Below are 17,193 nucleotides of genomic sequence, written 5' to 3'. Positions count from 1 at the left end.
ATATTTCCTTTTTCCATAAACATGGAAGTTTGCTATTTTTTTTAAGACATCTGAATTACTAATTCTGTGACCTTTTCAAAGGAACAGAGAGACGTATTCTGTAATATTTAACACACAAAAAATCAGTAGACTAGAACAAGCCACATCAAACTGAGCCAAATTCTAAATACGGATGGTGCAGAGGAGAGATTAACAATTCCAGTGTTGCACAGTGACTACAAAGGCAGTACCCACGCACATCATGCTACTCCTAGAGGTAACAACTTCCAAATCTGATAGAAAAATAACTCCACATTTCCTTCTTTTGTATTAGTCCCTCAGGGTGCCTTTTCAGCAAATTTACCTGCCACTGTTTTGCAGCAATTCTCAGTACTAATCTGCTGAGTACCTTCTGGATTGTTCTCCCAGTCCAGTGCCTTTGTCTAATCCTCTATCAGATGGATCAGAGACTTGAGCACCCCATGCCTTCCAGTTTTTTTACAGTTCTGTCGTCCACAGAGTGCGAGAAAAACAACCCACAAACCTTCAATAATCCATAAGCACAAGAGAGATTGGAGAAAGGTTAAAAGCAGAAAGAGGTTGTGTGGTCAGCCTGGGAAATCTGAATCTAAACCACTTTCATTCCAATGGACAAGATTTTAAGCAATGAATGTGTTGGGGTTTGTCCTCACCACTTTCTTGTGAGATTATTAAGTGGCTCAAAAATACAAAGGAAACAACATTATTTCCTACTCAAACAATTCATAATGCCTTGTCTATGCAACATTTAAAAGCAAATGCAATAGCACAAGTTCCTGCAGGGCATATTATGTATGAGAAGTCAAAGTAGTACAACCCAATGAATTGTGAAACATGTTATTCCCTGTAAGTGTTAAGCATTTTTTTCCCAGTTGGCTCCTACCAGGAAAGGTGAAGTGGAACAGCTGGAGGATAATGAAACCAGCATGTGCCTAGTTTGTTTTGAGTCTAGCAACAAAATTGTCTAACCTGTGCAAGAGTCTTACAGTGCCACCTGGATTTGATTTTACATTATAGTTCATTCCTTGAAACCTATTATCTCTGGGCACCATACCAAGAATGCTTTCACTCCTGAGCATCCTTTAGACTGCAAGCATTATCCTTCCTCCACTGAAGCTCTGACATTACTGTGTGTTTGTGTGTGTTCTTGCTTTGGAGGATATTTACAAAAAAACAACAAAACAAATCAAGCAACACTACACTTTATGGATGATAAAAAGGAGCCTCTTACACATCACCAAAATCCATTGGGATAGTGGTGACTGCAGTGTAACAGATACAAGTGCTTGACAATGGCTGGGGATCAACTCTTTCATTTTCCAGGCATCTAAACCACTGGAATAACATTGAGGGATTAGTTTAAAGAAACAACAAAATGAATCAGAGTTATAAAGTCTACGTGATCGCCAAGACTCATCTTACAAAGCAGCGCTTTAAGTGTATCACAGCATGGGGATGTTACCCTCCATTTTCATTCAAATGTTTGTTGAACTACCACATTCAGAATAAACTGCAATCCGATCATTGTCAAACAGCATTATCAAAAAAAAAAAAAAAAAAAAAAGATGAAAATCCAGGAAATGGGTTCTCTGTTATAGAATGTCCAGACAAAACTAGATGCAACCCCACTTTCTTGTCCCCCTGTCCATGGAACTGACAGACTCTTCCATTCTCTGTGTTCTGCAGCAGAATTCATCTAACAGTTAACTTCTGTCCTTAACTTTGAATTTTACCCATGGTCCTTGAATTTCTAGTTAAATGAGGAGACGTAGAACAAAACCAGGCATTTCTGCATTATCTATATATAGTGTGTGGGATGACTGCATAAAAACAGATTTGGTAGTGAAGATATACCCATAATTATGCGTTGTTTGTAAAATGCTTTGAAAATATAATCAATTACATAAATGCTATGTCTTACTAAATGCCATATATTTCTGCACACATATGGAAGGTGGGCTGAAGAAGGTGGGTAGATGTTTGCAGGGAAAGAGTAGCTGGAATGGTGAACATTATTACTGTGTTATGGCAGATATAAATATGCCAATACTAGGAGATATATTAAATGTCTAATTTTATTTTCTTTTTCTCAAAAATGCTCAGTGAACAAAAGGGAAACTTCAGGTAAGCAAAAAAAAGTAAGTATCAGCTTTACCATCCACAATGCTCAGAGGGTCCTTTGGATCATCCTGGGAAGGAGATTTATGACTCAACATCTCAGGGGTTGGCCTCAGCACTCCAGGCACAGGCCTCGGCTGGAACAGCTTCCTCGTTTTGAAATCTTCCGCTTTTCCTTTGGCTAAAGTTCCATCAAAAGGACTGACTTGTGTAGAGTACAATCTCTCAGCATAAACCCGGGACCCTTTAGTCCTGCTGTGAGGGCTTTTCTCGCTGCTCTGTGCAGACAGGTTCTGGGTGATGTAGGAGTGCAGTGAGGCCATCAGGCTCTTCTGGCTGAGCCCCATTCCCGACTCCGGCGAGAGCTGGGCTGGCTGCAGCTGGCTGAGCGTCCTCCCACGGGGATCCTCAGGGAATTCCTGGAGCGATTTGGATGCATGGGCCAAAGGAGGTGATAGCTCTTTGAGGTTCTGCCTCATGTAGTAGCTCATAGGGTCATTGTAGATGTAGCTCTAGAGAGAGGATATGGATAAAAGGGGTCAGAATTGCTTGGTAATTATTGTTGTGCCAGGATCTGAGGCATAACCCTTAGTGTTTACCAGGAAAAAAATAATTGGAACCAGTCATGCAAATGTAAACTGCAAACCTCCAACTGCTAAGTGTGCTTCAAAGAGGCACTACTACATAAGCAAAGATACAGTTTATCAAATTATTAAAAAGAAAGAGATTAGAGAGAGAATAACACAAGTCACTGTCAACTATGTGTGCACCATTTGTATTCAGTTAGACAAAGGAAATTTAGTAAATCCACTTTGCCTTTGGTTTTTACTTAACCTGTAAGAATAACTGTTTTTCAGATTACTTACCAAAAATTAGCATGTCAATTTAAAAATGTAATTTTTAAAGGAACACCAAGTAAAGCAATTTTTTGCATACATTAAATACTTTGTTCTATTTTAAATGAAATATTTTTTCCACTAAATTCAAACTCTAATAAATATATCATCTGACACTGTGAAAAAAAAAAGTATAAATAAAGTTTAAATTGTTTTTTAATTAAACTACTATTTTCAGGAAAAACACCACAGCAAATTAAACAACAATGTTAAAAACATGTCAATCAAGCTCAAACCACATTTTTACTAAAAAAATTCTGGGAATATAAAGTGGAAAGGTGGGCTTGCAGTACAGTATTCTATTTGCAGTTTCTATTTCCATGGACACACCAGATGGACATTCTTTTTACTATGATTTAATCCTAGAGACATTTTTGCTTTGATCACAACCTGAAGGCAGGCCTTTTCATTTTTTTAGTAAACCAGTTCCATCCTCCTAAATAATTTCAAAAATCATTTTCCCTCAGTTCTTGCTAAATACTACTTTGAACTGAGAGGTTTACTTATATCCAGAAACATTCCAATTATATTCTTTGTTTATAATTCCCTCAGGACACCTTGCTGAAGTTACATCCCATACTGTATGTGTGTTGTGGGATGGGTCCTGCCTCTCAGCTGCGCTTTCTTGGTTAAACTGTCACACAAACTACATCACAATGTGGCAGCCTTAGGACAGAGACTATTTCAGCTCTCACTGCTATAAATTATAGTGAATCACTGGTGTCCCTGTGCACTGATGACACAATGATTTAGGATAGATGGAGCTGCAAAAGCTACAGAGCAAGTGAAGAGGCTGCACACTCCGGAGGAGAGCAATTAGAAGGATACAGACAGAGAAACCATTATTTATGTATTTGCTAATGTACTTTGTAAAAACAAAATAAGTAAGATTGATATACTCCTCCAGAGATGAAGATTTACTTTTAGATTTCGTATTGTCAGTTTCTGGACAATAATTTTGCTCTCCATCTAAACAATTTTATTTCTATTGATGATAGCCAGTGTATTTTACAGTACATATTAATATATTTTACGATACATATTCAAACCTTCTTTTCAAGAGGGTTTTCTTCCCCTTAAGAAATTATTTAATAGGTTCATTCCACAGTCCATATCATGATTTAAAGAGAATTATGGTATAGGCAATATTATTACAGAGACAAAAGGCACTTTGGCCACTTTGGCTTGTGACCTACCAATGCAAGGCTTTGGATTTCTGCAGTTGGTCTTTAACATAGAAATGCGCTTTGTGAAATCCAAGAAATTGGGCTGCACTGAAGCAGTGTCAAAAAGCACAGAGCTAGAGATCAAGCAGCTTTGTGTATGAAATATTTCAGTGTCCCCTGGGAACTGTATCAAACAGCAGCAGTGCAGCTCTGGTTCAGTGCTCCAGCTGCAGGGTAGGCATTGCTCTGATCAGCTCCAAGGGGGAGCCAGTTGTCAAAATGCAAGTTGAACGCTGTTCACATGCTTAATAGCAAAGCCTAAATGTGAAAAACTTACAGTCAGATGCATTTACCTCCCTATTTAAATGGGTCTTTGCATGGGGTAATTAACTCTCTAATGATACTCACTCCAGAGTGAGGAGGAACTGCAGAGGGTGACACAAAGCAGCCCAGGACACCACGAGCAGTTCACTGACAATTCACATAAGCTGCCATCTGCCTTCCCCACTCCTGTTCTCTCTGCCTTGCAGCCTTCCAGAACCCCTCCTGGGATCAAGGGAAGGAAGAACAGGGAGCTAGGAAAGGGAGAAACGCAACAGGGGGAAAAGAACATTCCCCATTCAGCCATTGAAAGATAAGAAATCTCTCAATCCAACTTGGTAACTGCACCCTAATTTGGATCTATGTCCCATGGCCACCTCTCTCTTTTGCCTCTTAAGCTTCACTAGTAAGTGTCAGAGGGAAAGAAACTGCTGGACACTCTCAAAACATGTGAAATATCAGGGTTAGGAGATGTGGGCTGGCTTTTGACAAGTTTATTTAACAAGTCCAAGTACCCTTTAGCATTAATAGATCAGTGATTTTCTTTTCTTGCAGACAACGAGCACATCAACAAAGAAAAGACCACCAACCCACCGAGTGATCATACACAAACTGGATATGTGTGTGCCAGGCCTGGGCTCAGAGCTGCACCTCTGTCAGGAAGGGGCAGCCTCTCAGCAGTTTGACAGGTCACACTTCGGGCAGTAAGGGATGAAATATTAAAAGTTCTAATTAAAGCAGAGCACTGACAGCTCAGCTGTCTTCACTGAAATAGCAGCCCTTCTGATGTAGTTTACTCTGGCTTTAATTAAAGGGGACTCACAGCTGTATGGCAATCCTCCACTTCCAGGAGAAAAAAATCCTCTTCCTTGCTGCTCCCATCTCAAACAAAACACTAGAAGTATATGTGCCACCTGACATTTGCAAGATGAAATCCAAGTAAAATTGAAGCACAGATAAATACAATCCTAAACTATGGGTTTGCTTAAGTGGTATGGGGAGAAAAAAATCTAATTTTACAGAATTTTGTCCTTGTAGGACAAAAATATCAGTAATATGTAATTTAGAATCCAGAGACCATTTACATCCCAAGTTATTAATAACAATTGCAGAGCACTGTGGTTATCTTATTTGAAGTGGGTTTTGCAAAACCCACTCCTGAACACGTACATGGCTAGTTTGATTAATGTCAAAGTTAAATGGCATAGTCCACGGTTAGTGAAAATAATGTAAATTCCCTTATTGGTGCCTTTGGAGAATCTTCTAACATTATGGAGAAGCAGAGGGAAACACGGAGCTAGAAATTTTTGAAAGAAAATACATTTCTGGATTGATTACACAGGACTCATATGAAGTGCCAGTAATAGAACAAAAAAACCCACCCCAAACAAACATTGAGTGAAATGTGCAAAAATAAAGAATGCACTAGTTACCATATAGATAGTTTATACTGAGTAGGGTTGAAATACAAGCCCTTGTTACTATCAGGAACATTTCCTTTTTTAATAGGTAAAATATTGTTCAATTATCTCATGTCATTGATACAAAGCCTTTGAAAAGTTGCCAAATTAATTGCCAAAGCCCTCAATTTTTAAAAAAAATCTTATTTCTCCATCTGCACAGGGTTTCCCTCTCCTTCACCACCTTTCAGATAAGCTATCTCAATAATTCACACATTCAAAAAAACCACACACACTAAATTTTCTGAAGATGGAATTGTTAGAGCAATGTCTTGTATGGTTTAGGTATTTTCTGCATGAAAATTCACGGAAGGGCACATTAAGTTATACTGCAGACACACTATGCAAAAGTCTATGGACTGCATGTTTTATTAAAAATAAAAGCAAATTAGAAGAGGAGTGCTGGATTAGATATATAAAATACAATACTGTTCAGTTTATCCACAGAAGGGTAAATTGACTTGAATGTTTTGCCCAAGTGCAGAAAGAATGGAATCAAATATATGACAAAATACTTCCTTTCTTGCACATACATTTGCTAAATCTTGAAGGCATATAGAGCTAACAAAAATCCCTTAGAAATGCATAAAGAAGAAATCTTCTGCCCTCAATTTCATATGTTTTTCTGTTTGATGCATTTGCAGATATTAACCCATTTGCTACAACCTAAATTTGGTTGAAGCATGATTCCACCTACAACTCTTAATTTATTGTGCCTATTTGAGATATTGACATCATGGTCTCTGAAATTAGAAGATAAAACCACAACATTGGAAGGCCCCTCTTATGCATGGTGGGATAAAATAACATTTCCAAAGACTACCAGAAATGAAGTTACCTCATACCTTAACTCACTGTGTGAAGTGAAAGAAGTTTAGCTTTTTGTGCCAGACACAGTCTAGATACTCTGTGACTCACACAGACCTGCCTCATGCAAACTCACTACATGGGAGACACATGTACTCATGTGAACCCCCAAAATAAACACCAGCACAAGTGGCATTGCCTGATTGCTGAATCAAAAGGTAGACTGAATTTGTACCATTTGATTTACCTTTAAATTGATAAAAATTCACCCAGCAATGAAACCTGAGGGCCAAACAGGTGGCACAGAGTGGATGACAGCATTAAAGTCCCTGGGATGGGGCTGAGCAACCAGCACAGCTCTGTTCTCAGAGCATCACAGCTAAAGTAGCAAGTCCTAGGACAACAAAGCCTTAATTCTGTCAGCTGGGGAGCTGCTGTGCCTACACAGTGCTGTCCTGTCAGGATATCTCAGCAGGCTTCCAGCCAGGTGCAAGTGGAAAGGGAGGAATTCCCTCAACAAGCTCTGTGTGCTGTAGATATGACCTTACATACTCTGCACCAAATTCAGTCCTTCCTGCAGTGACGGGACAGCATCAGGCCATGGCCTTTCACAGGTTTAAGATTCACAGGTTTAAGGCAACAGGCAACATTACAGTCATCTCACCTGGCCTACTATTTCATTAATAATTTTCTGTAACTATCTTCTATTTTCTTTCTGAAAAATACAGTAGCTTTGAAACCATTTAAGAACTACATCAGATAAGGTGGCAGAGATTGTTATTAACATGCTGCAGTTTGGTGTGTCAAAAACTTGGTCAAGCAAAAAGAGCTTTCAGAGCCTGCTTTGATTGAAACTACTCATGACTTTATTTCCTAATCCTTTTAGTGAAATCACAGTGAAGCAGGACTGTCCAGGCTCTTACTCTACAGCATTCAATAATCTCTACTGCTGTAATTTCAGTTGATTTCAGAGATTTGGCTTCCACTCTTAAGCAAAACAAGCTTCAAAAAAGAAAGAAAGAAAAAAAAAGAAAAAAAAAGAAAGAAAAAAAAGGACAATACACTGGCTTCTTCATGTATAAGTTGCTATTTAATAAAATCACGTTTAAGACTTAGATTTTCCCAGCCATTCTTAATCTCCTTTGGAATGATCATATCCACTTACCTACCCTTCAATTATCTACAACAGATTCTCCTACATGGATAAGACTTATTGTCAGTTGATGTAACTTACTGTCTTTAGTTTTCATAACTACTGCATTTTCTCTTTCCTTCTGATACATCTCCATCCTATGGGTCAAAACATTTTGTTTGGTGTAGAAGGAGTTCTGGGTGATCTTTCCTCAGCATTCATGACTGTCTCATCATAAACAAAGAATATCAGTTTTACACATTGGGATACATGATAACCTGGCTTGTCTCCACAAGGAAAAAAACACATGGAGAAAAGTGAAGGGTGGGGGACCCCCAGTAACCTGATCCATGGCAAGGGGCCCCTGCCCTGGCTCCATCCAGGGCCATCACAGTGAGCCATCAGCCATCATGTCCAGGAGTGCCACCCACCAGACAGTTGATGGAGAAAGCTCTCTGGATCATGCTGCAGACTGAAAGGGGTTAATGTCTGCAGGGCTGTGGGACTCCTTAAGAGCTGCAGGACTCTTTATGGGTGCCAGCTTGTCATTGTCCGAGGCACACCATGGGATGTTTAGAAAAAAGGAATAGTCTGGAATGGTAGCATGTAAGCAGGCTGACCAATACACCTGTCTGACCATGTCTTGTGCCTGTCCTGTCTTCTCAACAAACTCAATTTCAAACAATTCTCCTCGGTGGCAAGTTCTGTTCTGTACCTTGTGTCCTGTGGTGCCTCCTGGCAGTACCTGCTCCACTTGGCCACTGCCTGGACATAGGGACACAAGACTTGGGGCATCTTTACCTCTGCCAGGCCACTGCATCCAGGGGCTCCTTGACACCACCAGCAGGAACCAAAGAGTGACAGTCAGCCCACAGTGGTAATAGAAATTGTGCAGCCTGGTGATCAGTGCTGATAGATCTACCAGGGTGTACCAGCTTCCCTTGCCTGAGAACATTTTGCTCATATGCCAATAAGTCTGTTACTCAAGGTTTCAGTGAATGATGTTTAAACACATTTTCTGTAGGCATATGCCAGTATATTGAGCTATCTCATTATCTAAAGATGATTTTCATAGAAACATGATGATCTTCATCTGCCAAAAGTTGAGCACATTAACACCAATTCAATATATTTATAACTCCAACACATGAATCTAGAAAATACTTTTATCCTAAGAAATGCAAATGAATGGAGATCTGCAGGATTGATGATCACAACATTGCTTTAAAACCCTATTGAAAGCAACCTTCCATTTGCTGGACAGCAGCTTGAGGTCAGCTGAGGTCTTTTCTCCTATTAAGAATAAAGAAATTGCTGTTCCACTGTCCTGAAATGTCTACACCAACATACTCACACAGAAATAGATAAAGTAAGTTTAAATTTCTGTGAGCTCTACCCTCTCATTTGGTAAGTATAATGGAAAAATAAAAATGGACTGCACTTTAAAATTTGTATCAGCTCCATCATCTTCTATTTACTGATTGCAATGTACTGAAGTACCAGGAGTAAATATTTGCAAGACAAGCAGCAAATTTGCAGGAAAAATTACAGAAACAAACTCCAAACACATGGTATTTGAAAAAAAAAAAGCTCATTTTGAAGGAAAAGGGCTGAAAAAGAACTAAATCTTATTATCCAGTCAGTATTTGAGATTTTAAAAATATCAGTCTATGTTTCATCTGGGAATTACTAGAAATTAATTAACTGCCCTTTTAAATAAGACTCCAGACTTGACAGAGATCATTTATAATAACATTTCAATGGCACTTGTATCTTCTAATAATTGAAAAAATAATTAATCCTTACAAGATACCTGTATGATAAGGGAAATGATGATTTCTATGTTAGATGTTGAAACTCTGTCATTATACCCTGCATAAACTGATGGGTTGTAGGTAAAAGTACGGTTTGGATCTAAGACTTGAGCATGATACTAGCACTAGAATGCTCCATAGGTGAATTACTAGTTCAAAAGATAAATCACAAGTCACATTATGTCGCTAAAGGACATGAAATGATTCACACTACTACCTTCAGTGTTAGAACAAAAACCTCTAACTTTATTTTCTGACTCCAGTATTTATAGATTCTTGACAATGACCAGGGATTGGATAATTAAGTTACCACCTTCCCAAGCACACTGGTCATGCAAAACATCCATCAAAAAACGTTTCTCAGAAGGAATGTGATAAACAACTCATGTTTACCGGACTCTCATGGGAAAGCAACCAAAACTTTGAAAACATTATCAGAAGGTTTAATTTTCAGGGCAACACATTAGATCACCAGGCTGTGTATTTATGCCACACACAACATGATTGCAATTTTACTAGGTTTTGTAGCCATGATTCTATTAGACCTTTATGTGTTTGAGTACCAGTCCTTCCAGAAAAAATTGCAATCTACATCAGATTCCTGCAGAAAGGATGGGAATTACAGTGTCTCATTTTATATACTTATATTAAAACAGATGGATCACAACTTGAAAACTCTCTTTTTCCCTCCATTGATCATTGAAGCAATACAGACATCTTTATACGGTCAAATGATTTCTGCTCCAGTGGTTATGGGGATTTGTTTGCTGGGTTTTGGAGTTGTTTTGGTTTGGTTTTGGATTTTGTGGGGTTTTTCATTGGTTAGTTTGGGGTGTTTCGTGTACGTGTGTTGGCTGGCTTTTCTTAGGAGGATTTAATGTTTTTATTTTTCTATAAAGAGCAATGAAGAGGAGAATGATCTGAAAGACAAAATACTTTTCTGGGATCTGAAGCTTAGCTTTTAGTCTACACTTTACCAAAAAATTATTGCATGACCTCAGAAAATCTGTCTAAACTGTCTGTGAAGTAGGGGGGTTAGTTCTTCCCCACCTTGTAAGGGCTTTAGGTAAATGAATACACAAATGCTTGGGAAGTGTTCAGATATCATTTCATAAGAATGCCAATGGAGAGGCAGTTCTGTAGCTTCAAGGAAACATTCCTTTATAAATTATTTCAGAAATATTTTTATGAAAGTGTTCATGTACAGCTGGATTACATTTTCTTATACATAGTCCCTTATATATGAAATATTAAATTTTATCTTTATATAAATAGGGTTTAAATGTATACACAGCACAAGTTTTTTGACATGTTGTCAAAATTTTGATAAACTTCATTCAGTCCTGTGTTTAAATCAGTGTTAGATAAATAAGTGTGCTGTTGTTTTTTTGAATTAAAGTTCTAGGCTAAAATTTGCAATGATTAAGTAATTTCTTATAGTTAATCACAGTAATTATTATTTGCAGATAAGCTCAGGGTATATCTTTGAGCATTAATGTACTCAGATTTTCTAAAATAAATAATAATCCTTTATTGTTTTAATATTTGCTTCAAAATAATTATCATACATCTAGTTCTTTTGGTGATCAATTACAAAGATTCAAACAATTGATTTTTTTAGGCCAGCAAATATATGAATTTTTATTTTGTACAATTTTTACTTGCAGGTTCTTCCCTTCCTGAATCACTGCACTGCTGAGCTACAACTCTCTAGCACTAACCAGTCACTTTACCTGCTTCCTTTCCCCTTCATGATTTTGAAAAGGCCTTTAACTTTATTAGCCCCTTCTTTGATGTAAAGATTCTGTGGGGTTTTTCCCCAGAAATATTTGCTTCAAAATTTATAAGAATACCTAAGATGTGGAGATTTCTGTAATCACAATATCTACACAAGAAGTCTACCACGAAAAAAAATGTACCTAAAACACAAAAAACAGTAACAACAGAAAATTCATGAAATTCCCTAATGTATCTGACATAATTTTCTTTCTCCCCATCCTACCCACGAGGGCCTGAATGGCACATTGGCAAAGACCTCAGCAGCAGGTAGGGCCAACTCCATCCAAAGCCCTCACAGGGCAAGTCAGGAAGAAGAAGAATCAATTCCATGAATCTTCAAGCCACAAAACGAAAACCATAGAACAGAGATTCCTGCAACAAGAAATACAGCCACAGCACAAGTGTGATGGCAACTTCCTTATTCCTACAGCCTGTCCAGCAGGAAGTACATTCATGTCAGGTTTCAAGTAAGTTCTCTTTCCGTCATGATTAAAAAATTTTCTCGGTCAGATGAAAGCAGCACAATTGAAATCTCCCGTAACTATTCAATACAGGCACACAGACCAGCAGCAAAGCCAGCAAGTTCTCCTTTACAGCCTCTGAGCTGAGCTTTAGTAAGTTTTGGTAAGACCAGCTACATGCTGTCTTCCACATCCAACAAAACCCTGAGCCTCAGTTTCTGTAGGAATGTAAACAGTTCAGTGGGTTTTTCAGGGGTTTGGGTGTTTTGATATTAGAGGGGTTTGCTCCAGCTGGAGGGGAGAAGGGCAGGGCTATTCACACTTGATTTGAAGCCTCTGCATTTCTTACCTCTGTAGCTATTTGTGGCTATTTGTTATTTTCTATACTGCATCCAGGTTTGTTAGAAAGGAATCACGAAGACTGATAATTCAGCATTTTGTGAATCGTAAAACTTCCATAAAGCCCAAGTGTGTGTGCGGGGAAGACCAAGGAAACCAAACACAAAATCCCACTAGCTAATGCTTAAGTAACAAATGCCACCAAGTGCCCATTTCCTGAACAACTCTTTTCAGCTAACTATAATGAAATGCTCTTTACAACTGTAACCCTTGGGAAACAGACCCACCAAACTTCTGATTTGCTGCTATTTATTCCCTGGCAGAATCATTATCAGCTGTCTAGATTACAGCCTACAGTAGATACTGCCTAAATACTGAGAAATAATTCTAAGTTAGTGATGAACTTCTAGTGCTTCAAAAATTACCCAAAGAAGTGCTTGCAGTAAGGGGTAGACACCATAGAAATTTTGGTCAATCACATGATTTTAGTTTGCTGGTGTTATTTCTGTCACTGTTGTATCAAGACTCAAGTTGACAGTTGTTTGAACAAGGGAAAAGGAGTTACCTGCTTTAAGTTTTGTGATGTTTTATTTTACAAATTTCTGCATAACTGTATGTGTGGTATCTATCCCGTAATTTTTAAGCTCTGTAGTTTTTTTTTCTGATAAGACAACTGGAAGAGAGTAGGGCAACTGAAAACTTAAAGTTCGTAAAATATATTAATGTTAAGATACCAAATAACACGTTCAGAGTATAAGTATTTTAAAACCTCTTTATCTTTTATCTTCCTTTGTTTTACATTTGGCCAGAGACCACTGATGTCAGACTTGAAACCTGAATCCACACAGGAAGTCTGTCAAGAAGCACTAAATTTCTGCAAGATTCAGCTACACTTCACAGCACATAAAACATCAAAGCAACCACAGCAGTGTTACATCTCCTACTCCCCAACAGCAGGAATGAAGTGACAGAGGTAAATATATACTTGAAAGAAAATTATTTTAAAGAAGGACAAAGCCCAAAAGCTGCAGTTCTAAGTTGGGTAAAGTACCTCTGGCTTGTGCTTATTTTAATCAGAAAAGGACAAGAAAGTTTAAAAGCTCTTCCTACAATTATTTAATGTGGGTTTGCAATTTATTTATATATTAAATACAAAAATAAGGTACCAATATTTTGTTGAAGCTTGCAATTAAAGTAAGGTAGCTATCTCCAATTTCAAGAAGCACAACCATACCAGAGGTAGCTCATTCAGTTAGTTTCCACCTTCTCTTTTCAAATTGTTAAATTTTATGAGTTTTATTCTGCTTCTTGGAGCAGCAAAAGTGCTGGCTTCTCTCTTGTTTAAATGCTATTTCACTAATAAAACAATGAATCAAGACAAAAATACCATGTCCCTCTCGCTTTTTCAAGAGCAGTTACATTTTATTTGCCGAGGATAGGGAAACATCTTCAGGATCATTTAAAATTCATGGCTGATCACTAGTTTTAAAATAATTTTCCTTTTCTGCTTTTTTGATTTTAAACTATAGGTAACACATCTGACTCAATGTCTGTTGTTTCAAGATGCTCCTTAGTAAATAAAAGTGTACAGTTTGCTCCTATATGTGCTTCATTTCCAGATTTTCTCCTCTTTATCCCACTCCCCCAGGCTTCAGACTACCCATCTCCATGGCAACACTCGATAAGGTTGGTGGGTGGTGTTATCACAGCAGGCTTCCCCACAGAAGGTCTCAGCCATATGGATTATTTATGAACTTGCATGACAACACCAGCCCCACTGAATTACTTCTTGAGCAAGTTTTTGTTGAAAGCTGGTGATTCAAAACAGAGCATCCTCACTGCAGCAGAGAGTGGAGGAAAAGCACCATCAAAGTGGTCCCTGATTCCTCCTCAGAGCTGCCTTACCTCTGCCTGAAAGCTCCTCTTGCCTCAGATGAGCACCTGATGACATGTGCCATAAATCATATGTGCTGTATGTAAGTCAGTCAGAAACTGGGAAGTTGTGAAGTTGTGCTTCTGACAACAATAACAACCTTGACTAAATGGTTGCTCCAACAGGTGCTGTCACCAGGAGTTGTTGTTGCAGATACCACAGCGGCTTGGTGTCTCTGAGTGAATCCCTGAACTAAACCAAAGCAGTTTGGCTTTGATACTGGAGTCCCTTCACCAGATACTTTTCTTAAAACTTCAGTATATTTTTTAGCAAATTTTGCATTTATACTGTATGCACTGAAGTAACACAGACAATTTCTTGTAAAGAATTGCTGTAATGGCAGCCTAGTTCTTTATAATCAAAGAGTGCACATCTTCTGAGCAAAAGATACAGGGCCATAAGGGCCTGTTGTATGGAAGCTCTTCATCCAATAATTTGAATAAATTTATCAAGTTGCATCTTGGAGTGAGACAGATTTTCTCTAGGAAGGAAGGGGAAAAATGCTTTAATTCTCAAATAGACATGTTTGTGGCTTTTGACATAGTCGACACTCAAGATTTAATAGTTGTGATTTATCTTCCCAGCTATCTGTACATTTATAATGTATACGTATGAACCTTAACTGGTCACAGTTGGCTTTCCTTATGATCAATAAGAAGTAGGAAATATTGAGGCACAATTTATCAGACCCATTATTAAATCTGCTAAAAGATTATGTGAATTGTACCCAAAGCAGCATAAACACCAGGAAGAATTCACATGGTAGTTCAGCCAGGTTTTTGGAGAGGAGTAGTTCAAATGCAGAGTTTCAGATCAGCCAGTCAAGATGTTACCAGTTTTATCCCACTCTTCCTTCTTTATCACATGCAATCCATCCCTAATTAGGGTAAAATGCTCCAGATTTAATGAGCTGAAGCATTTACAAAGCTGATGGTGATTAATTTTAAGAAACTTAGTGCATTTATGATAATCAATTGGAGGAGGCAGTAAAAAACAATGTCTGGTCTTCAGACAGAGGGGAAATTTCAAAGATGAGAACTCAGAGAAAAAGGAAGCCAAAATCACAAAATGTAATAACCACATTAAAAATACTACCTTGACAGAAGCTTTGTCACTTGTCTTCCTTGGATACAAATTTTTAGATGAAGACTGGGAGAGAATTCTGAGATATTTAAGGTATTGCTGAAGAGACTTGGCCAAGTTCACATCATTTTCTACATCATAATTTCTTTCATTGTCTTCATTCTGTCCCAAAGTCCTGCACAGCAAAAGGAAGGAAAAGGTTACCAGCCTGTCCAATGGACAAAGTGGCCAACTAAAAAGGTACTGCACGCTGCTGTCGTTCAATACATAACAAAAAGTCACTCAAAAGCTTAGCAACCATAAAACTATAGAAAAGTCAATGTTTCAGCAGAAACAGTCAAAAAATCTTGCAATATTAACAATTTATTTCATGAATCAAAGTTAACGATTCTAAAGTAAATCAAGTAAAATGCCACATCAAGGCAAAGCCATATTCAAAAGAAAAGAAAATGCTTGTAAAAAGAAAATGCACATGATTAGATTGCACCCCAAAGAAATATGAGATTGTTCTAAGATTTAAAAAACTTGCTGGATGATGATGATATTCAATATCCATTTGGCCCTGCACCAATGTAAAGAACAGAAGAAAGACTACTGGATATGCAGAAATAGTGGAGCAAGTAAACTCCAGTGAAAGGCTTGAAAAGGGAATAATGAAATGGAACAAGTATCTCTTCTGATCTTCTCATGTGCCTAGGATTCACAGAATAGTGGTGTTTCCTGAGTGGTTTAGATAGATTTTGGTGACATTTGCAAAGAAAAGCTAGAAATGTGATTAAACGATGGCAGTGTGGAGGTGTTTATATGGGATTCAGAGTGCTGTGTGCAATGAATCTGAATTATTACCAGCTGTCCTCATCCATCTCAACAGCACGTAAATGGTGATGATAATTTAAATGTCAGCATCGGTAACTATTTCATTCCTTGTGCAAGAAAGCAGAAAGTTCCCAGCCCTCTTCCTTCCCTGTGAGCGAAGCTGTTTGAGGGAAATCACCTTTTGGTGTCACCATTTCCTACTCACATGCCCACACACTTCTCCACTGAAGAATTCCAGGTGGAAGAGCTTTACAGCTCAGTAAATGAATTTGACTTTCAACACCTCTGTGCCACTGTAAATAAAATTTTATTCTACCAGCCCACATCTTGGCATGAATGTAGAGGCACAGCCTGAGAGAGCACCATTATATCATTTTCCAAAGCTGGGGTTTAATTATATTACTTTAATCAAAAATTAAGAGACTTCCTTCCACACTCACAGTTGTACCAAATTTGTGTCCCTACTAATTCAGTACTAATAGATGTAATTAATAAACTAATTTACTGTGGTGGCATTGCAACCAACAGTGCTCACAGGTTTGCTCACTTTGAAACACCAGAAAAATCCTCCATTTCTCCCCAGTGTCTAACAGCAGGTTCCTACCAGGACACAAACTGTAGGAAAAAGAAGGGTTACTGCAGAGAGAACTATAGCAAACCTGGTATCATTTACCATCAGCCTTGCTTCCTACCCATGCTGTTTGTGCTTTTCTCTTATTCCAGAGCTTTAAAATCTGCCTTCTGATGGAACATGGACATGCAGGTAACATTATCCACCTTCTTTTCAGCTTAAAGCCAGACCAAAACTATTCTGCAGTTTTAGGGAAACCTGGGTGCTGTGCTTTCTGCTCCAATAGAGATTAACTAATCCAAACAGGCTTTCTTCATAGGAAGGATCCCAGTTGCCAACACTCATCTTTCATTCATTGATTAATTCCAACAACTATCTTCTGCTTTCTTCACTAATTTTTAAAGGAAGAGAAAATAAAAAATAAACAGAGTGAATTCTGCCCCAAGGATTTCCACTGGAGCTAACAGGAACTGGATGTA

The 17,193-nt window shown here is 38.2% G+C and overlaps 1 protein-coding gene across 3 annotated transcripts in view; it reads right to left on the bottom strand.

Moving 5' to 3' along the window:
• The window catches only part of PTPRN2 (protein tyrosine phosphatase receptor type N2), a 632,482-nt gene that overhangs the window by 391,385 nt on the left and 223,904 nt on the right, over positions 1 to 17,193 (bottom strand). For all 3 annotated transcript variants that reach the window (XM_088055089.1, XM_088055102.1, XM_088055094.1), the window contains 2 exons: positions 15,340 to 15,502; positions 2,174 to 2,648 (listed from right to left, as the gene is read on the bottom strand). In XM_088055089.1, coding sequence (XP_087911215.1) covers positions 2,174 to 2,648; positions 15,340 to 15,502 — 638 coding nt within the window. The remainder of the gene's footprint in view (positions 1 to 2,173; positions 2,649 to 15,339; positions 15,503 to 17,193) is intronic.

This window comes from Pseudopodoces humilis, chromosome 1 (assembly GCF_049639895.1).
Source record: "Pseudopodoces humilis isolate 2021_Gansu_Grassland_sample_001 chromosome 1, ASM4963989v1, whole genome shotgun sequence".
NCBI classification, from domain to species: domain Eukaryota; kingdom Metazoa; phylum Chordata; class Aves; order Passeriformes; family Paridae; genus Pseudopodoces; species Pseudopodoces humilis.
Note: the sequence above shows the minus strand (reverse complement) of the source record. Positions and strands in the feature narration are given on the sequence as shown.